The 21,940-nt window shown below is 39.3% G+C and overlaps 1 protein-coding gene across 5 annotated transcripts in view; it reads left to right on the plus strand.

Annotated features, from left to right (window-relative positions):
- Positions 1-21,940, plus strand: part of plxna1b (plexin A1b) — a 247,573-nt gene that overhangs the window by 212,605 nt on the left and 13,028 nt on the right. For 3 of the 5 annotated variants that reach the window (XM_028001974.1, XM_028001972.1, XM_028001976.1), the window contains 7 exons: positions 1,208-1,301; positions 4,237-4,467; positions 6,443-6,586; positions 8,476-8,710; positions 13,113-13,261; positions 14,685-14,941; positions 20,040-20,106. In XM_028001974.1, the coding sequence (XP_027857775.1) occupies positions 1,208-1,301; positions 4,237-4,467; positions 6,443-6,586; positions 8,476-8,710; positions 13,113-13,261; positions 14,685-14,941; positions 20,040-20,106 (1,177 nt within the window). The remainder of the gene's footprint in view (positions 1-1,207; positions 1,302-4,236; positions 4,468-6,442; positions 6,587-8,475; positions 8,711-13,112; positions 13,262-14,684; positions 14,942-20,039; positions 20,107-21,940) is intronic. The other 2 variants (XM_028001975.1, XM_028001977.1) reach the window with 1 other exon arrangement.

Raw genomic sequence — 21,940 nt, forward strand, 5'->3', positions numbered from 1 at the left:
TACCTTGCTGTTCTACAGCTGTGGTTTATATTCTTCCACCAACAAAGCATATAACCACATGTGAAGCGATCTTATGTGTTCCCTTTCCACCCCAGAAACCACACCGTGTGGCCTCCTGGAAGCCTCTCAGCCTTTTCTTGGCTCAGGTGACGTTCCCGTCCTGCTTGGTCTCGGTCCATTTCAAGGCCAATTTTACTAAAAGCTGTGCAATTTAAATCTCCTCCCCCCTAATAACAGCTTTGTTTGGCACAAACTCAACACAGCCAACTCGGAAATTGAGAATAGGCTTGTTGTATGTCTTTTTTTTATAATGCTAAGCTATATGGCTTAAGGGTCTTTATGTGGCACTGCTGAGAACAGACGAACATGATTAGTGTAAGGGTCAAAAACCTTCTTTCACACAGTATAAGTTTAGATACAGAACATCTTTTTTTTTTTTTTACGAAGGTACTTCGCCTTGTTCAGGAATTGTTTGAGCCAAAGGATCTTCAGCCAGTGCATCATTTTTATGCTGGGGGTGACTTGCATTAGCTCTGGACTTGCATAAGTTGTGAGCTAACTTAAACAGAATCTGTCAGGAAGCCTCACGTCAGATAAAGTTCACCCTCATGGGCCAGCAGAGGCTGTCGACGAGGCCGTGTGGAGATACGGGCGTCTCGCCCACATTATCCCATGTCCCCGCCGGTCATCATCATATATTCCCATAAAGGTCAAAACTGTGTGTCTTGACACCTGTGCTTATGTACATTTCCTATTAAAAATACCAGAATGCAGCGATATTACACTGGTTGTATGTCCTCTAACTGCTGAGATGTAGTGAATAGAGGCCAGAGGCTTCTGCGGTCTGAAATAACTACATATTCACCTCGTTTTCACCCCTACCTACATTTGGGTTTAAACAAGCTTTTAACATTCAGATGACGGTTGTAGCATCACATAATTACAGCAAAAATGGTTTTCATGAATAAGCAGGTGAAAGGCTGCACATTAATGGTGAATTGCCATCTGAAGGGTCCTGCTGAATCCCACAGAGAACAGATTTAGTCACTTTTATCTCTGCATAAAAGCAGCAGGAAAACACAGTGGGAAGCATAAGAGCTTGTAAAAATCGTGCTTTTCTTTTGCTGTTGCATAATTGTCATTTAGATTTTTTTTTTGCTTTTAATAAGCTGTTTGTTTGTTTTTTCTCTACATGTATTTCTTATAGTGGAGGCACGATGCTGACCATAACTGGAACCAACTTGGCCACCATCAAAGAGCCCAAAATGAGAGCCAAGTACGGAGCGGGACAGTCAGAAAATGTGAGTTTCAGAGTCTGCACCTGCACTTTTTATTTTCTTTATTATTATTATGAATATTATTGACGGCACAAAACAGCCACTGATTGGATTTGGTAAGTGAGAGGAAAAATTACACATATTACACATATTTTTAATGGCACAATAACAGTCTTCATATCAGTTGTGATGGCTTTAACATGTTTAGTTCAACTTAAGAAACAAACAAACATGTATTTGAATTTAAATTATTGCAACATGAAAATAAAAATTAGACTGTCATCTTTTAACATATCTTTGCATGTGGTTTAATATTATATTAATTTTATAATATTTTATATTATGCACTTTGTTGAACTGGGTTCATGTTAATCTCCTCATTCAACACATCTCAAAGCTGCTGTCCTGGTTTGAGATTTCCTGACTTGAGGCCATTGGAGTGCAGTGAACTCAATGCTTTGTTCAAGAATCCAGTTTGAGTTGGTTTGAGCTGTATGACATGGTGCAACACCTACCAACATGTGGTCATAGTGGTTGGACATGTTGGCAGCAGTATGTGGGGTGTGATGGTTAAACATTTCTCAGTTGGAGCCTAAAGTCTCCTCCTCCCCCATTTGATTATACAAGCACCGCCAGCAGCATGAACATTTTAAACAAAGAATGATAAATCCATGCTTTCATGTTGTCTATGGCAACTTCTGAGCCCCCTTATTTCAACATTGCTGCTGAAATCAAGTCTTCTCAGACATCTTCAGTCTAGTGTTTGAACTTTTAATGTTGATAAGGGAAATTCTAGCCTCAGTTTCCTGTTCTTGGCTGACAGGAGTTTCATTTGATGCCGTCCTCTGCTGTTGTAGCCTGTCAGTTCAAGGTTGGACTTGATGTGGCTCTGACACAATTTTCCACATATCTTGAATGTAACAAGTGTATGCGAGTTATTATCTAGATTCTGGATACCATTTTTTTTCCAGAAGATATCAGATGTTTGTTTTATACTATAGACAGCCATTCCAAATCCTTTAGTCTTTTTTTTCTCTCTCCATTTTGATGCTTGGTGTGAACTTCTGCAAGTCGCCATGTCTAGAAGCCTAAATGTACTTCTGCCATGTCATTGAGCAGTTAACAGGTGTACTTAATAAACTGGTCAGTGAGCATAATTTTCACTTCTGATTAATATGTGAATGAAAAAGGGGGGAAAAAGTAAGTTTCTCTTTAAAATGTGCAGTAACCAGAGCAAAAGTCTTATAAACTATATAACACATTTTCTATAAAGCTTTAGTTCATCCTCAGTGAGCAACAAAATTACTGTATTCAACATTACTTTACAATTAATGTACTTTTTTTTTAAATTAAGAAATTGAACTGATATTTTTATCAGCTTCTTCAAAGAGTGTCACATTCCTCAGTGGAATATTTGAACCCCAACTTGATTAAGTGCCAACATGGAGGGGGAGGACTGTGGGTAACCCTAGGAAACGGGATTCAGCCTTCATCTCTTCCATTCTGTGGACAATCTAACTGGTAGATTATACATACTCAGTATACACACACTCATAGTCTTGACCTGTCGGTCAAGTTGCCCATTTTCTGTTTGTTTTTGATGTTGAATTTTCTTTTAGCAGTGTAACCTTTGAAATGTCAACTAGCAATAAAGCTGCTCTTGCAAATCCCTCTCTCCTCAACCTTCACCACGGGGCTCAACTAACCTTTTTTTCCCTCTCTCACTTCGAGCTAAAAGTAAAAAAATAAATAAAAATATCCCACACTTTCCTTTTGTCCCTCCCACATAACTGCAGAGAGGTTTATTTATTGACCTATAAACACCATTCGTTCAAGGTGTTTGTACAAACACAGATGTTTCACTTTGTGACACATGTAATACAATGTGTGGCGCCTGGCAGACGTTTTCATACCTTTGACTTCCTTTAGTTTGATACCCTTAAATAAAATCCAATTTCCTTTCAGAAGTATCAAAATTGGATCATAGAGTCCACCTGCGTGTTACTTAATCTGAATTTAGATACAGCTGTCAACAATTTCAACGGGTTTGAAAACTTTTTCAAGGCGTTTTAACAATGGAGGAGAATCTATCCAAGGTCACTTCTGCTATCCTGTGTTGCCGTTAGCAGCCATGAGTTGACCACTTCAGTTTCTCTCCGTCATTAGGGGCTAATTTGTTCTAAGTTTCGAAACCCACGGGATATATCCAGATGATATCAACACTGATTACAGCACTGATGTTATTAGGCCGCCTTTTCCTCATTATGTCGTTACAGACACATTTAATCAGTTGCATCACATAACCCTGTTTAAGCCCTTATAACAGAGCTCATGCTTGAGTTAACCTTTTTATTCCCTACTCCAGTGAAACTGCCTCAGAGTAGGAAGTAGGATTTCTACTTTATCTTGAAAAGTCTGGATTTTTGTTGCATTATTATATGCCAAGTCTGAAAAGGTACAGACAAGACAGCTGAATATGAATAAAAATAAAAAAGGGACTTCTTGGTTTCATATTGATTAATATGTAGATTATGCTCACTTTTGTTTATTTTTAACATTTAAATACTATTCTTTTGCCAGCCCATTGATTATTTTGGCTTAAAGTTTTTTGACAGAAGCTAAAAATAAATTCACACCCGTTCAACAATACAAAATTATCTCATTGCTTTTTTTTTTTTTTTGCATCTAGACCCTTGTAGACCAGGGTTTTAAACTAAATCCACTATTTTTTAACTGTCTCATTTATCATACAGATAATACAATCTAACAGAGAGAAGGTTATTAGATTTAAATGTTCAGAATTATTTAAAACTGTTGAAATTTGTTCCTTATCATTGTTAGAATAATAATCATAATGAAAAATGTAATTCTCTGTGATCCATAATAAAGGTGACATAAAATGGCTAGTGCCTGCTCAAGACATATCTTTATTGTATTGCTGTTTCTCCCTGTATTTTAGAACTGCACTGTTCTCAACAACACAGTCATGGTTTGTCTGGCGCCCTCTGTGGCCAAATCTGGCAAAAGCTTCTCTGAGATGGGCACCAGTCCTGATGAGATTGGATTCGTCATGGATGGCGTGCGCTCTGTGCTGGTGATAAACGAGACTTTCAGCTACTACCCAGACCCAGAGTTTGAAAGTCTCGGTCCCAAAATGGAGCTGAAGCCCAGCTCACCACTCATACTCAAGGTAAGTTGCTTTGTGTTCATGGCACTTATCTGTTACGACCTTCTCTCTGCCAAACTCTTCTTTTTTTATTATTCTTCTGCTAAATGATGTGTTTAATATTTTCCACCATTTTTCCTCTCTGTGTCCCTGCCCAGTCAACGTGTCTGTGTGTTTTTTCCCTCCTTCATGCCTCATCTTTCCCGTTTTATGTCAGCTTTCAGTGTTTACCTGGAATGTGTGAGAGGAGTCTGAATGTATGGGCTGAGTTTGTTGTGGTTTTACATGAAAGCTGTTTTATATTGAAGGTTGCTCTATGAAGCTGAGGCAGAAATGTCTCCACACCCCAGGAGTTCAGGACAAAAGAAGGTTAGCTGAGTGTTAGCACTAAGTCGGTGCACAGGAAGGGCTGCAGTAGTAGATTGCAGGATTCCTGTAATGTGCGTACTTGTCAAGTGTTTAACAATTAATCTCGCAAATGGGGTGAAATTTTTTTTTACTATTTCTTCAATGGAGCTAATAAGCTGCTGATAATTGTTTGAAATCATTTGCTTTTCGCCATCTGTCTTTCAGCACGGCTCACTTTTAAATGTGGCTCAATCTTGAAGGATATTTCTCCACCTGTTTTTCTCCAGTGGGTGTTGAAGACCTTTAAGGGAAAAAAAATATGTTTAAACCGTTCCTTTCAAATCAGGTGCAAAGCAAGTCATGTTTTTAAAGTGGGTCCATGTGTTGCTAAGGCACCTGCTCAGATTTTTATCTAAGAACATCTGAAGAGAGACTTCACAGCCGTGTTTACTATGAACCGCAGAGTGCGTTTGTATACTGTGTGCATTTGTCCCACCCACCCACTCTGTCTAATGACACCCCCCCACTTCCTCACCCCTGAACTTCAAAGCCTTTCAGGAGCGAGAGGGAAATTATCATGCAATTTCATGGGAAACCAAAGCCTCTTTTTCCTTCAAATCAGGGAGGGGCTTAGGAAATGAAGACTAGCAACGCTCTCCTATACATCTTTAAATATTATACCATGGTGACAAATTTTGATTGTGGTAAGAATTTTCAGAAATGCACCAAAAATTTAATCCAGTAAATATTTTCTGGGAAAGCTTCTGTGTTTTTTTCTTTTTTGTCTTTTGGAAGGAGGGAAATTATTTCTCTCTCTGCAAAACAAAGCAATTGTATATATGAAGAAAAAATGACTCAAGGTGGAAAGAAAGCAATCTGCATTAAGTAAATTTCACCAACAGTTCTTTAAATGCAATACCTGACTGGATTCCCCTTCCCCATATAATTATTATATGTAGTAATGTAGTTAAAGCATTTATTTCTGTTAATGTAGGTGATTATAGCTTATGGCTGATGGAAACACTAATTTCTCTCTCTCGTAAAAGGTGAATATTGTATAAAACCCATAAAAAACATGTTTAATAGTAAAATATTCTGGCTCCAGTGACCATGTACTCTCCATGGTCAGTTGGGAAACTACAATCTCTGACACCCTCCACAAGAGGGCGTAGGTATTTCTGCAGAGATTGGTTGTTCACAGAGCATTGTATCTGAGAGTAAAAGTTTAGTGGAAGCAAAACGTAACTTGCTCTTGAGATCAGCGTGAAGAAAAGTCCATTCAAGAGTTTGGAAAGGATCCACCAGGTGATGACTTCATCCAGAGTCTGAACTTGGCACCAACACATGTTGTCAAAAGTACAAATACCTGCTTTTATGATTATAGTGCAAGTGTTGGTTATTCAGTAAGCTCATCTGACATAAATCGCATAGCGAACCTGGAAGATCTAAACTCAACAATGCAGATAAACTCAAGGCTACTTTTAAAGTAAATTCAGCTTTTTTGAATTCTCAGAACTATAATAATTCATAGAGTCCTAAAAGCTCTCAAAATGTCTTAATTTTAACATGCTAGAAATTGCAGAGAATCTGTTTATGACTGCTGTTACTCCCACTCTCTGAGCTGATGAGCTACCTGTGTGTCTGTTTCCAGGGCCGCAACCTAATTCCTGCAGCCCCAGGAAATTCTAAGCTAAACTACACGGTGCTGATCGGAGAAATGCCCTGCGTCCTCACCGTGTCTGAGAGTCAGCTGCTGTGTGAATCACCTAATCTGACCGGAGAGCATAAAGTCACAGTAAGTAAACTTTTTAAATCTATTTGGTTTTCCTTACTGTACTAAAGTCACAGTAAGTAAGCTTTTTAAATCGATTTGTTTTTCCTTTTTTCTTATTTTGACCTTATTTGACCAAAGTATAGTGAGCAACAGATTTTACATATGCAACTGGAAAACAAGCTTTATCCCATCCTGACTTATATTTTCCTCCTGATTAGCAGCGGATATTTCCTATTCCACTATTATGAGTTTGGTTTAACTGATGGAGCATTCACGTTTCTTTTTGTCGCTTTTATCTGACATCCTCTGCTCAATATGCTGTTTTCTCAATTCATCCCCCTCTGATACGTCAATCCACTTCCTCCCTTTTCATTCATCCATCTCATTCTCTTCTCCCCCATCTATTCGACCCAAATACCTCCAATTACTCTACATTTTATCCTATTCAGATATCTGCGAGTGCACGAACAGACACATCCCCTCTCCTGTAATGTTGGCAGCGCTTGTGACTGTATTTGTGTCTTAGAGGCTTTTGATCAGTCTGGTTTGGCTGGCATCCTCCCTGGCATTTGGAGAGTGTTGGTATTCAGTGGATACCAAAAAATGGCTAGCGGGCATGAGAGGTATTGTGTCTATTTTTACCCTCCTTCATTTCCTATTTCATAGACTTAAGCCTGTTAAAAGGGGGTATGAAGTGTGTGTGTGTGTGTGTGTGGGGGGGGGGTTAAAAGAACATGTTTTGGAGGGAGTGTTTCTCAGGATTTGTTTCATTTTATGTTTGCAGTTTACAGCTGTTTAAGGTATGGTCCAAAATCTGTAGAGTGCAGATATTTTCTCTTCTGGCAGAAATGAAAATATTTTAGTGGAGTTTACATCTGTTCTTAGCTTGACCAGGCACAGCTTTGTTTTCATGTTAGAAGCTTAAAGGTTTCCCTGCCTGGAAAAAAATAAATAAATCTGGAATACTTTCCTAGAGACGTATTTTCCAGGATGCAACATTATTTGAATTTCTGGACTATCTTTGTTTCAGATTCTGTTGTCTCAGTGCCGTATCCACCTATACATACTTCTTTACTTCCTTTTTACTCTACAACCTTCCTTTCTCCCTTCCTCCTTTAATTTATTTTTTCATTCTTTTTTCCCTTTTTACTTTTTTCTTTCCTTTTCCATTCCTTCCATCTTTGTCAGAATTTTCAAGGAAAGAAAGAAAAAGACTCCTTTCTTCCTTCTTATTCCTGTCCCCCTTTGCTTCTTTTTCTAAATGCTGATTTATTCCTTTCGTTCTTTCCTTTCTTTCTCCCTCTTCATTCCTTTCCTGTTCTTTTTCTTCTCCTCCTTCTGTCTTCATAACTCATTTATTTATGTCCTTTATTTTTTACTCCTTATTCCACCTTGATTTTTTTCCCTAGACTCCATCACTGCATATGTTCTTCTATCCTGACTTCCTACCTATTTTTTACAGGGTTTCTAATTAAAGCGTGACCTTGAGAAATATTTCCACAGTAAATTCATGGTTAACATTTGTGTTTTTTACTTTAAAGATAGATGAGAATTTTGTTGTTTTGAGTCTGTAGTTTGGTCCTGAAAATGTATAGGAAACTTAGTGCTTTGTTATTTTTTGTTTTGCAAAAATATGGTTTGTGTCTCTTTATTTTTAATTTTGTTGGATTTATATTCCTTGTGCAGGTGTTGCCTTTTGAATAAGTTGCTTTCATCCTGAGTCCATGTGAGGTTCTTAAATGTTGCAGGTTAGAGAGCAATAAAAATGCCAATGGCATTTTTTTAAAAAAAGTTTTTTTTTTAAAGGTTTCTCATGTCGCTGAATACAGGACACTATTATTATTCTATCTCCCCCTTTTTTCAGTCTTTCATGAACTTCCAAAATTTCATTGCCTTAATGTCGTTGCCAGGTCCGCGTCGGAGGCTTTGAGGCTTCACCTGGGACACTGCAGATCTACTCCGACAGTCTGCTCACTCTGCCTGCCATCATTGGCATTGGGATAGGTGGCGGCCTGCTTCTGTTTGTCATCATTGCGGTTCTGATCGCTTACAAGAGGAAGTCCCGGGATGCCGACCGCACCCTGAAACGATTGCAGCTGCAGATGGATAATCTAGAGTCTAGGGTCGCCCTGGAGTGCAAAGAAGGTGAGTGGTGGGTAAGAGGTGCTTCCCTAAGCCAACTTACTCAATTCTCAACAAACTCGACAACACTGTTGATGCTGCTGTTCCTCTACTGTGTTCCATCCTTCGAACTTTCCATCAAAGCTGCACAACATACTATTAACAGTCCTATCAAGTTGTTTGTCTGCTCTTTCTCCCTTGGTCTCCTGCTTTGCTCTCCAAGTCGATGCCAACACTCCCCTGCTGTTCGGTCGCAGCAGTGTGTGTGTGTGTGTGTATGTTTGCGTGGGTGTTGGTGCGTTTCCAGAGGAGCACTTTGATCTGAGCCAGCCACCAGATGTTGTCTCTCCTCCCCATGAGGGAGCAGGCTGGCTGGCCTTACCATCATCTACACCAAGAAGTGTTGGGAGGGTAGAGAGGGATGGAAAGAGACGGGGCATGGAGGTGGGAAAGTAAGGGGTTATAGGGAAGGAGTGGCTTGGCAACAGCTGAAGCCCAGGGAGGGATTGAATGAAACTTACACACCAGTGCTTTAGCATATATTCATTTGGCAAGAAGCAGCATGGATCCAGGGAGAGGCTGCTGATGCTGGGCTGCTGGCAGAGCAGTGAGAGAAGCAGATGGGGTGAAGGAAAAGGAGAATACTGATAACATGATCATCCTAATATATCTAAAAGAAATCACTCCATTTGTTCCATTGTTTTGAGAGACTTGAATAAATTCGCATCATAAATGTACAGTTTAGTCTGCACTGGTTTTTAGCTAGTTGTTCAAGTTTAACTCAGGAAACTGTCCTGATGTTCTTATCAGAATAAAAAAAGACACATCCAGAAAAACACCATTGCAGTTTAATAAAATCTAGCAGATTTATTGCGACACACTACTAAATTTCTGTTTTTATGGAATTACTTTTGTGTTCTTATAGGTCCTGTTATTTTCTGTAATTACCTCCTGTATTCAGCAAAATGAAATACCAACTTGTTTCTGTTTCAGAAATCACAAAACTTTACAAACAGAGCAAAGTACTCAGATATTCAGAGATATTTGTTGGCATCCCTGATAAAGATGTTTCAAACGTCTTAAAATCATTGTTTATTTCAGTTGCATAAGCTCACATAGAATTTTTTTTTAATCTCACCCTAATTTTGAATACACTGAATTAAGAATATTAAATGTGTCCAACCCAAAGAACTAAGGTTTAGAAGTTAATTGCATCACATTTTAGTATCAGATTGTGGAGTCTGGATCTTTGTCTTGATCAGTACAGGTATCAACTGATTCCAGTAATAAAAATGCCATTGTCAGCAGAGGCTGACAATATTGCAATGGTGAGTTTCTAACTCCAAATAGGAGCATTAATTGAGTCATAGACATCAAATATTCTTCTGTGCTATGCCGTCTGATAAATGGCTAGAGAAACCGGTAACCAAGACAGTCGTAGACATGATATGACAATAGAATATATTTATAGGACCAGGAAAGTACTGCTGTATATTTTGAAAAACTGCCTGGAGGAAGTTGAAACATCAGATTGAGCTTCTCACACTGCATTAAAAGTGTTTGCTTGGGCTGAAGCAGCTCGAGGCTACATGAGCTGATGCATAACACACCTGCAACCTCTGAATAAACTGCCTCAAGACAAGTTGCTAGTGTGGGATTTAAGTAGCAGATTGTGATATTTCTTTAACATTCATCAGCCAGGCTGGTTTTTAAATACAGTAAAAATATCAGGCTTAATTTAAAATGCTGTACTAAAATTATCTTGTGATGTTGTGAGGCTTCAGCGTTTCATACCCAGAGATTTTAGATGGCCTTTAAAGCAGAGACCCTCAGATAAAGACATCAATACTTTTGTTTTTTCTTTGTAGCCACTTCACACCTCTCCCCCTGTGTTGTATTCATTTCCTGCCCTTTAGAAACTACCTGCAATCCCACACACATATACACTCACACAGCGGGTCACGCTGCGATTGGCTGGGGTGTGCCAACAGTAAGTCTACATTCCCCGACCCCGTCTTTTCCCAGCTGTCACTATTGTCTGCGAGAAGAAAGGTAGATGAACATGAACAAAGTGATAGATTGAAACAGGGAGCCAGATAAGGGAAAAAATCCCAGAGGAGGTTATGAAAAATGTGTGGAATGGAAGAGGTGTTTATAAAGACAGAGGTTAAATTGGAGATAAAAACGATACGAGAAGAGGCAAATACAGTGAAGAACATTTTTTTTCTTATTTTGCAACCACTGAGATTTTGAGTGATGAACCATCACAAAATAGTTAATTGTGAAGTTGAAGAAAAAATACATTTCCATTTCTTTTTTTCAAATGAAAGTCTTATTCAGATAAGTCAAATTGAATTCATTAAACTAATATGCTGGCGTTAGCATTAGCTGCCTATGCTGATCACCTGCGACTCGTGCTTTTATCTTTAAAGAAAACTCGGTAACACTTTATTTGACGGGTTGTGAATAAGACTGTCATAACACTGTCATAAACATGACATAACACCTGTCATCAACATGAAGGAGTCTTCATGAATATTTATGACTGTTATCATAAAGTGTCATTCGGTAAATGACACTTTTAATACAAAGTTGACGTCATTCAAAGTTATGACAACTTGACATTAACCAAGAAATCATGATCTGACATAAATTTATTATGAAAGTATTACTGATTAAACTTTAAAAATTATGTAGCTATATGTTATTAAAGCATTTTGAATAATGTAAACTTTGAATTAAAAGTGTCATGATTTACCGAATGACACTTTATGACAACAATCATAAATATTCTTGAAGACTTATTCATGTTCATGACAGGTGTTATGACATGTTTATGACAGTGTCATGACAGTCTTATTCACAACCCGTCAAATAAAGTGTTACCGAAAACTCTATCAAGAAAAGTTGTTGGCATGCAAAATATGTAAACACAATACATTAGATGCATTGTTGTGTTGTTTTGACAGTTAGCTTTTTTTATGTACTAGAAAGATGTTTTCAGAAACATCAAAATAGGTACCATGAAGTATACATTAAAAGTTCAAACTACAGATTTAAGCAAAGTAAAATCTAACAAAGAAATTATTTTAAACTTTGTATATCCTTATATATACAAGGGCAATAAATTAAAGTGGAAATGTTTTCAGAAAGGATATCAACTTAATTGGTTTAGGTAAAAGTGCCAGTCTGTCATTAATCGGATCAGACGCTGGCTTCAGAATGGATATAGCCTCCTGCGACAAGGAAGAATCCACCACTGTGTGGGCACTAAAACCACACCAAATCTATTTGGCCCTGCTCCATAAAGGCCAGATTGGTGGAGTGCACAACTAATAGTTTTCTTGTTGACAAATTCTCCCATTTGAGTTGTGGATTTTTGTGGCTCCTCTTGAGTTATAACCTCAATGCAGCTTCTCAGGAAAATGCTCTCCTTGCAAAACGCTGTGCCTGAAAATGATTTCACCACCAAACCAATCATTAGTGCACTTGTCCATTATATTCTGCCCGGTGTTGGTATGTCATATAAAATAGCAAAAAATATATATTGAAGTTTTTTGTCAAGGGACAAAATGTGAAAAAGTTCAAGGGGCCATGCATGAGAGACCAGGTATTTTACCACAAAGTGAAGTGGGTGTAAAGTAGAGAGAGAAGTGGAGTACATGGGGAATCTGAAGGGAGGAAAGAAAGGAAGATTAAGAGGTAGAAAGGTGACTTTAAAGATGTCACATTGATAGCAGGAGAGAGGGAGAAAGAGAGATGGGGAGGGAAGACAGGGTGACACGAGCCATCTGTTAGTCTGGGCTTTGGTTTATTTGTTTGGATTACGTATCAATGTGTGTGCCGTATTTCAGATGAGGCAACAGAGCACACAGACACACAGTTGTCCTAATGCCAGAGTTCCATATTTTGTCCTCAAGGAGTTTTCTATATAAAACACATTTGAGACAGTTTAACAAAAGTTAGGATATGTTTGAGAGTTTTTTCCCCTATTAAAAGGAGTCGAGTTCAATGAATGGGGTCAGAACACATGCTGTCCGGGAGCTGAGAATGTGTACAAACACTGACATGCTTTCACATAAATCATCTGGGCGCAAGGGTGTGTGTTTAGCTGTGGGCCAAAGCAGAACAAGTGTGTGTGTGTGTGTGTGTGTGTGTGTGTGTGTGTGTGTGTAACAAGAGTTTGTGAGGTGGCAGCATGTAATGTGTGGGTTCTAACACTCTGCACTCCCCTCCAGCTTCCCAGATCCAAACGCCTTTCCTCTATTCCACCTTTTAGTTTCTCTTTTTCTTCCTACTAGCCTCGTATTTTGAGCTTTTTCGTCTTTGAAACATGAAAGATTTCAAAGTGCAATTACTTTTTTCTTGAGGATGGTTTATAAGCTCATTTGACATGTCTAAGCAATGTTCCTTGCCATTTTCGCAGCCTTTGCAGAGTTGCAGACAGACATCCATGAACTGACCCAGGAGCTGGATGGTGCAGGAATCCCCTTCCTGGACTACCGAACATATGCCATGAGGGTCCTCTTTCCTGGTATTGAGGACCATCCTGTGCTCAAGGAGATGGAGGTACGGGTCAGTAAAGAGCGCTCTGCACTCATGCACACCCACATACAAAATAAGCCTTATTTAACAAGTTTATATAGCAGTCACTTATATCCTTGTGACTTTGAAATAGTTAATTGGAATTAGTAAATTAGAGGTGGATTAGCCTGGCTATTGCCTTCACATGTAATTCCGCTTTAAAAAAACGTTCTTGCTTCCAGCTCAGTCTGGGCTTTGTCCCTTTCTCCTCTCTGGTTGGTTTTTGAGCAGAACAATCAATGGTCAGAAAGAGAGGTTGTGAACGACAGCAATGATTGATGGTTCTCCAGCTGCTTACAAATCGTTTATATCTCGTCTGTAACTCTGTTACTGTTATCTGTTCAGTACCCAAAATGCATGATAACACAGGAACTGCTTCATTTCTTTCTTCAAAATAAGAGTCTTAAACATAAATAGAGGCTGTAGAGATTTAAGCACATGTATTTTTATTTGGGAGTCATGATAATAACTTATACTCATTGCACCAGATGCTAATAGGAACGGTCCGGAAATATTGTATTAATATCCTGAAATAACGCTAGACCTCTTTAATTGACCGCTTTGAGAATTAGCACAAATCTGAGGTGAGGTGTGTACAAGAAAAAAACCCTGGTTGGAATTTGAACCCATGACCTTCCTGCAATCTTGCAACAGTACTGCAAACCGCACCACCGTCCAGCCCGATATGTTTACACCCTTTGGAAAATGCAGAGTTGTATTCCTCTGTCATGGCTGCAGGAGCAGGCCTTGGAGACGTTCTCTATGTGCTTGTGCTATCAACTGTATTCCAAAGGGATAGTGTAACACAGCATTGGATTTTCATTTGTATGGCCCAGGCAATCACAGGCCACAGTGGTGCGCTAGCAGGCAGATCAATTTCTTATTACAGCATGAAGTTCACATTCTTTCTTCAAATCTGTGTTTGTGGCTCTCACAAGGGGAGGCCTGGCCATTGCTTTAAGATAGAAGAGAAAATGGCAAAGGGAGGCTTGCACCTGATGGTATAGAAAAAGAGGGTTGTGAGGAAAATGAGCAAGGCACTTTGTTCCGGAGATATTTACATACATGCGTGTAAAGGAACAAATTGAAGATTTATTTGTAGATGTACCCAAATTTTCACACGCACCTCATTTCACAACTATGCTTCACAATCAATTCTGTTCTCTCAGTCGACTCTTGTTGTTCTTTTTCTATTTTTGTCTGTGACCTTTTCCAATTACTCCACACCTTTACCCACCCGCCTTCTTAGTTTCATATCCTTCTTTTTTTTTCACATACTTCTCTTCTTCTCACCAAAAACCTGCTTCAGTTACACCGCCTTCATCTTTTTTTATTCTAACAATTGCCTTTTTATGTCTCGTATTCTCCCCACTCTTCTCTATTTTCACTCTTTCTGTCTTCCCTTTTCCACCAGGTCCAAGCAAATGTGGAGAAGGCCCTGACGTTGTTCGGCCAGCTGCTGACCAAAAAGCACTTCTTGCTGACATTCATCCGCACGCTGGAAGCTCAGAGGTCCTTCTCCATGCGAGACAGAGGCAACGTGGCTTCTCTCATCATGACAGCATTGCAGGGGGAGATGGAGTACGCCACGGGTGTCCTCAAACAGCTCCTGTCTGACCTTATCGACAAAAACCTGGAGAGCAAGAACCACCCGAAGCTGCTGCTCAGGCGGTAAGAAAAGGAGGGATGAACAGAGGGTGGGAGAGCAGCTAAAACGGCACCAAAACATGTCGGTTCTTCCAGAGCATCTTCAAGTTAATGCCCTATGGACTGTGCCTGTGTGCGGGTTCAAATCTTTGTTTAGTCAACTCTTCACACATTCAGAGGGTCTTTTAGGAGAGTTTTTTTTAGTGTAAGTTATCACTAATTGGCTAAATAAAAATATTTAGCTATTTGCTTTATTACTAAATTGATAACAGAGTAGCAAGCTGTTCAAAGGATACTTTAGAAATCCTGTTTGCATTTTGCCACGAGGCATAGCAGTGTCACTTTGTACTTGTGGAAGAAGGAACTCTGATAGGATGATGCCAAAACTAAACTTTATGGTGAATATTGCCAAACCAACACTGCAGTTCCCTGAACACAAAAATCACCAAGATAAAAGTTAGTGATGGCAGCATGATGCTGAAAACAAGGAAGCTGTCAAAATTGATGGGAACATTGTTGGAGCTAAATATAGACTAGGCAAACTGTAAAAACCTTAAAATCAAGATTTCTCTTCCAGCAGGACAACAACCTTAAAGATTCAACTGGAGCGACAGTGGAAAGATTTTGATCAAAACATATTCAATCGTTAGAATGGTCCAGTTAAAGTTCAGAGCAAAACAACTGAGAATCTGTGGCAAGCCTTAACTCGAGTTATTTTTACAAAGAATTGTCAATATTGTCAGACTTTAGATGTTCAAAGAGGCCTGAGACATAAACCGTACACACTGCAGCTGTAATGTTGTTCAAAGTATTCACTCGTGTGGGCTAAATACAAATGCATGCCACACTTTTCAAATCTTAAATTTAAAAAACGCAAGCATTCATCCTTTTCCTTCTTCTTTAATGATGTTTTAGTTTTAGTCTATCACAAGAAATCCAAATTGAATACGCTGAAGTTTGTGGTTGTAGTGTGGCAAAATGGGGAAAACAAATTTAAGGGGTGTAGGTAGTTTTGCAAGGATCTGTGTTTGGGATTTCTTAAGATGATAAAATCAAATGAAAAGAATATTGTCAAAAGCGGAGGACAGTGCGCTGTGAGATTGTCAGGCCAGTGATTTTTCCTGTCCTGATGGCCTGTGCTAAGAGAAGTGAATGCGAGGGACGGTGACTACGGCTTCTGAGGCGTTTGTGACTATACCTTGTCTCTATCTCTCGGCCCTGTCCCTGTCAGAGAGGATTACACCCCTGAGCACACATGCACTCCCACCGGAGCTGCTGCGAGACAGGCCGCCGTATCCCCTCTTCTTGCACTCTCAGCGAGAGACGTAGTTAGGGGAGGAAGTATGAGGAACAGAGCAGGTGTGAAGAACAGAGAGAGAGGAGGGCTTTGCTAGGGAAAGGAGAGAGATGAGCAATGGAGGAGAAAAAATTATGAGAGGTGAAAGAGGAAGAGGCAGCACGAGAAAGGTGGATGGAGCTCCAGGGACGCAGAGAAGTGGTGATTGACAGAAACAGAAGGCAAAATGTCTACAGGGAGATTTAGGCTTGAGGGAAATTGATGGGGGAGAAACATATAGAGGGAGAAGAGTACGGCTGTTGCACAGTAGAGCCGTCCAATATGGTGAGAGAGCCTAAAAGTAGGGAGAGAAAAGGAAGCTGCGACAGACAGCCATGAAAAGATACACATAGTTAAGGAAAGACACAATTAAAGAAATGGTCTGTCTCCAAATAAATTGGAATTAGACATTTAATGATAAAAAGCTACTTTTTTCCCCTCTCTTCCTCCACTCCTCGGGAAGATATTTAATTAAAAATCTAATCAAGAAATGACTCCGAGTCCGTGTGAAGCCTTTTTCCAATCTGCTCCTGGGGCATATAGTCACAACACACTGTCCCTACTATTTGCAGCAGCGTCAGGAGCGGCGCTCATTAAGCTTATTAAAATTAATGTTAGACATTCTAACAGATATATAATGATTTTATTCATAGGAAACTGTTTTCTGTGTTAATTCTACTTCTCTTGCTGAAATATTCTCTTGCTTTGGACATATTTGTGTCTTCATTAAAAGTTGAGACCTGTGGGCATACGACCAGGAAAACATCACCTGCTGCTCTGTGTAAAGTCTATCAACCCAGTTTGTGGGTATTCAAGCTTCTTGATGCGAAAGTATACCCCAGCAGCATTTTCTGTCCCTGTTCACTGCCCTCTTTCATTCCTAGCACTTTCATTCTCCATTACATCTCTTTTCATCTGATAGGTTTCTGACAGATGAATTAAAAAAAAAAGAGTGACATTCATCAAATAACACTTACCTGTCCAACCGGGAGGCTCCCAGAAATGCAAGAGTTCATCTCCCATCTTTTTCCATAGGCTCATACTGATTTCCCTCAAATAGTGGCCTACTTTTTCCTTTGTTCCATCGGTTTTTTTTTCTGTTCTTCAGTTATCATGAAAAGCTTTTAACATTAGTGGAAGATTGACCAGAAAACAGCATGTTTTGGACTGCATATTGACAGAGAATACATAACATTAAAAATTAACTGTTGTATGTTGAGAGGATGGTCCTGATAGCAATTAACCTACTTTGCATTACATTAAAAATGTAATCAAAATGTTAGAAAAATAAATAGCATAGTAATTTTCTAACAGTGGCACATCAGGGGAATGACGGGTCCCCATGTTGGACAACCCGTCTATCACTTCTGTCGCGTCCAAACTGGACAAAAACACAGTTGGAGATCTATTGGAAGTTCTTCATGATGATATGTATGTTCATATATGCACACTTCTGAACGAGATACTGTCCAGGAAAATGAAAAATATAAACCGGTTAACCAACATTTTTGTCCAAGATCTTAGCAGAATAGATGTCTATATACCTAAAATATAACCTGGTTAGGATAAAATTAGTTCCTATCTGAAGCTCAAGTTTAAAAACTACGAATATGGTTTCTTAATTAAGATACCTTCGTCTGGGCGTGCTGTGGTGGCGTAGGGGATACCGCGACTCACGTTTGGAGGCCTTGAGTCCTCCAAATGACTCAAGGCCGTTTGGAGGACTCGTGGCCGTCGCGGGTTTGGTTCCCGGACCCGGTGACATTTGCTGCATGTCTTCTCCCCTTCCCTTCCCCCTTTCCTGTCAGACTACTTTCATTTAAGGGACACTAGAGCCCACAAAAGACCCCCTAGAGGGAGAAAAAAATATATAAAAAATACCTTCGTCTGAAAAAATACACTGATACTGAAATGTCTGACCATATCGTACTCTCCAAGTCTGCGCATCCATACGCAAATTGATGGATGCATTTTTCTGTCAAGAAAAGGACATTTTAAATGTTTAAAATTACAAACCGTCCACAAAATGTTTAATGTGACATATGTACTCTGAATGGCAGCAAATTAACAGCCTGCAAGAGATTAAGACTGACACTTTGTCTGATGTCCAATTGGTGACGCATGCAGAGTTAAACACATCATTTTCAATGACAAGACGCTATTTTTAATCATGCCTTAATAATTCAGCTGCCAGATTAATAAATAGATAAATTTGCTCATTTCCTGGCTTTTTCTTTTCCTTTTAGCATATGTTGATTGGTCCATTAATTCTAGCTCCACTTGCTTTACATGAACAAGTCCTGAGAGAGTTACTGTCATAATTATTAATGTTACAGGTTAGTTAAGCCGATTCCCTTAAATAAGAAAATCTGACTTTGCTGAAACTGTTCTCAGGTGTTCAGAAAGTTGAACAGAATGCATCTGCTAAGAACTGTCCTTTTAATTGTTTTCTTTTTATTTCATTTAGTTGATGCTTCTGTTGTTTACGAAATAAGTAAATGAGCAGATGTTCCCCTCATAGCATTGCAAATTTATGATTAACAAGAGAGGTGATTGAATTACACTAATTGTTGTTTTTATAAGTGGGTTTGCTTATGGGAAGCAAGCCCACTTAGAAAAACAAAGGGAAAGCGAGAAGGGGCTTTAGCAATAAATGAAATGCAGGCATTTGTTCTGCAAAGCAATTTGGTTTTTAAAGGAGACCAGAGATTTACTGTATGGAGACTGATCATGTCCCGCTGTATCTGATCGAAGCTTTGTTCAATGGGAACCAATTGTAGCTACAATACATGTGCATGTAAACATTAAAACGTAGAAATTACTCAAAAGATAATTCATTTGTGTAATTCAGTTTAAATAGTAAATCTATTTTATTGCATAGATTCATGTCACACAGAGTGCATATTTCAAGCTTTAGTTCCATTGTTTTTTATTTGAATTTTTCAGAGAATTAAAACATTGCATAGGACCAATAAAAAATACTTTTGATACAGATCATTGCTAAAGGAGTTAGCTATACACTGGTTTCTGCATCCAGGCATATTACTGGGAATGTCAGTGGAAAAAAACACTGGGGGAAAATGTACAACAGGGGTAACATTACAGGCTTTTGCTGGAGGAGATTCACAGGAGCACAGACGGATCATAGACATGGGCTACAATAGTTGCATTCCTTGTGTTAAATCTCTCCTAAATTAGCCAAAACAAGAAAGGTGTCGTACCTTACCTTTAAGGTACACTCACAAAGGTACCAAGAAGCAGAAAGATACCAGAAACAATGATGCAGATGCTGCTAAAGCATGACCACCCTCATGCCAAGCTGGACTGATGCAATAACTCATGCAAAAGGAGGCCAGAACATGTAAGAGTTCATTTACTCTATACAGTGGATTTACTCTTCAGTACGCTGATATTTCAACATTAGAATCCTTACATTTATTGGGCTTATGTAATATTTTAAAATTTTTTGAAAATCAAATGTTTTGTGTTTTACTAGCTGTAGACCAAGATCGTAAAAATAAACTAAAATTAATAATGTAAATATATCTCTCTTTGTGTAACGAATCAATAAAATAAATGTTTTAATTTTGTAATCGCATTTTGGAAAGATATTCACTTTTGAATGATATTCTAATTTATTGAGGTCTACCTGTATGAGCCGGGGATGTGTGTGTGTGTGTGTGTGTGTGTGGAGGGATATAAACATCTTTTGTCTCAGTCTCTTTACATTATTCTGTTGCTCCGACTCCAACCAATCAGATTAATCATTGTTTCCTTCTCTCGCAGGACTGAGTCGGTAGCGGAGAAGATGCTCACCAACTGGTTCACCTTCCTGCTTTACAAGTTCCTCAAGGTAAAACTGTCACAAGGATAAACACCGAACTTCTGGAGCGGTAGCAGCTCTGACACCCACTCACACACAGCTGCAGTATAAGAAAAGACAGCAGAGCCACACCTTTGCCTTTCATTTGAAAGACTCCCATTTCCTAACTGCATCTGCAGAAACTGAAGCCTCTTCAGACCCAGTCGGTGATATTGGTGTCTCTATAAGCCGTTCTCTCTTAGGATGTAGAATCGTATGTCTTTTTCTTGCTTCTTTCAATCTGTGTGTGTGTTTTTGCATCTTTGAATAATTCCGTCTGATTTCATATGAGAGGGAATCACTAAATGCTGCTAAATTCATGCGCTGCCTCCACTCAAATGTTGCTGGAGCTAATCAGTTAGCATTGGGGCTTTAAACACCCTGTCAGAACAGCCAGTCTGCTGGACAGCAAACCGGCCAAGCCCCAAGGGGTCCCAGTTAGCATCTGTGTATGAGAGTGTGTCGGGCTTGGATCTTGCGCTCATGTGTGTGAATTGGCTTCAAATGCGAGACTGGACAGCCGGAGTGGAGTTCAGTAAAAGGAGAGTGGGTTATGAGAGAAGCTGTTGGGGATTTATTCAGCAGCTGTGTTTATGAACTTTAGACCGGCCTAAGACAACAGAGGCAAAACATGAAAAAGGTGGAAAGTGTTTAGAGAAAGGCGAAGAAGAGGTGAAATTTATTCAGAAGAAGACGTTTTAGAAGCTGTAAAGGAAAAAAAAAATAGAAACGCGGAGAAGGGGAGGGGGACGGAAATTGGAATGGAGAAAACACGACGGCTTTTATCCAACCTTTGCGACTCTGCTTTCTCCTGAGTTTTCAAGGGTCACAGAGAAGAAAGGCCTGGAACAATTTCAAGATTCAGCCAGGTGTGAACAGAGATGGGTAAAGGTCAAGTAGTGTTTCGGTGGGGCAGACGAGATGGAGCTTTTATCCATAAAAGGAAACATAGAGCAGAAGAACAAAAAAGAAATCTTCAATCCATTACCCTGTTCTTAAAATTCACCTGTCCTCTTTTCCCTGGCCTGTTCGGGAGGGTCAGGGACCTCATGTTTTTGTTCTGTTTCTAAACCTGGAATTTCTGGTTGTTGCTTTTGGTGAAATCACACATAATTGCATAAAATTGGTTTTGTTTTGTTATTGCAAAAGAAAAAATGTCAACAAGGGAGAGGTAGCACTAAAGCCTGCACAGAGTCAGAGCTGCCGATTTGTACACTGGCAACATTTGAAGGAGACAGAAGGGCTGAGATTCGTATGCTGCTAGAAAGAGAGGACGTCTGCTGGTCTGCTGTGTTTTCACCGTTGGAGGTAGGCGGAGCTAGATGATCCCACAGAGTTCGTCTTCTAGCTCGCCAACATGGCTGTGTCCTGTTGATGTGCGAACCTGGTTGAAGGATGCAGAACAGGGAAATACTGTGCCATGCAAACATATTCACATTTCTTGAACTTTTCTGCATTTTGCAACATCGCAGTAACAGATTGTGTATTGTGGGTCTGCACAGTATTAGGTAAAAGTGAAATTTTATATAGTTGGCTAATGTCACATTAATGTGAATACGTATATTTAGATAAATACTTGTCCAGACTGTGGTAATGTCCTCATGTTGATGTTCATAGCAAACACTTACACCACATAAGGAAAGACTAGTTGCTGTTTTGACCATGAAGCAACATAGACATATGTTATTAATAACTTGCACAAATATCTTAATATTCTCCTAAAGCTCTCGTGCTTTTCTGCTGCTTAAAGTTTTACCAAATACATTACTGACATGGTAAAGCTATTTTTTTACTTTTTAATTGGGGAGTTGGAGAAATGAGAACG

The sequence above is a fragment of the Xiphophorus couchianus genome, chromosome 20 (assembly GCF_001444195.1).
Source record: "Xiphophorus couchianus chromosome 20, X_couchianus-1.0, whole genome shotgun sequence".
Lineage (NCBI taxonomy): Eukaryota > Metazoa > Chordata > Actinopteri > Cyprinodontiformes > Poeciliidae > Xiphophorus > Xiphophorus couchianus.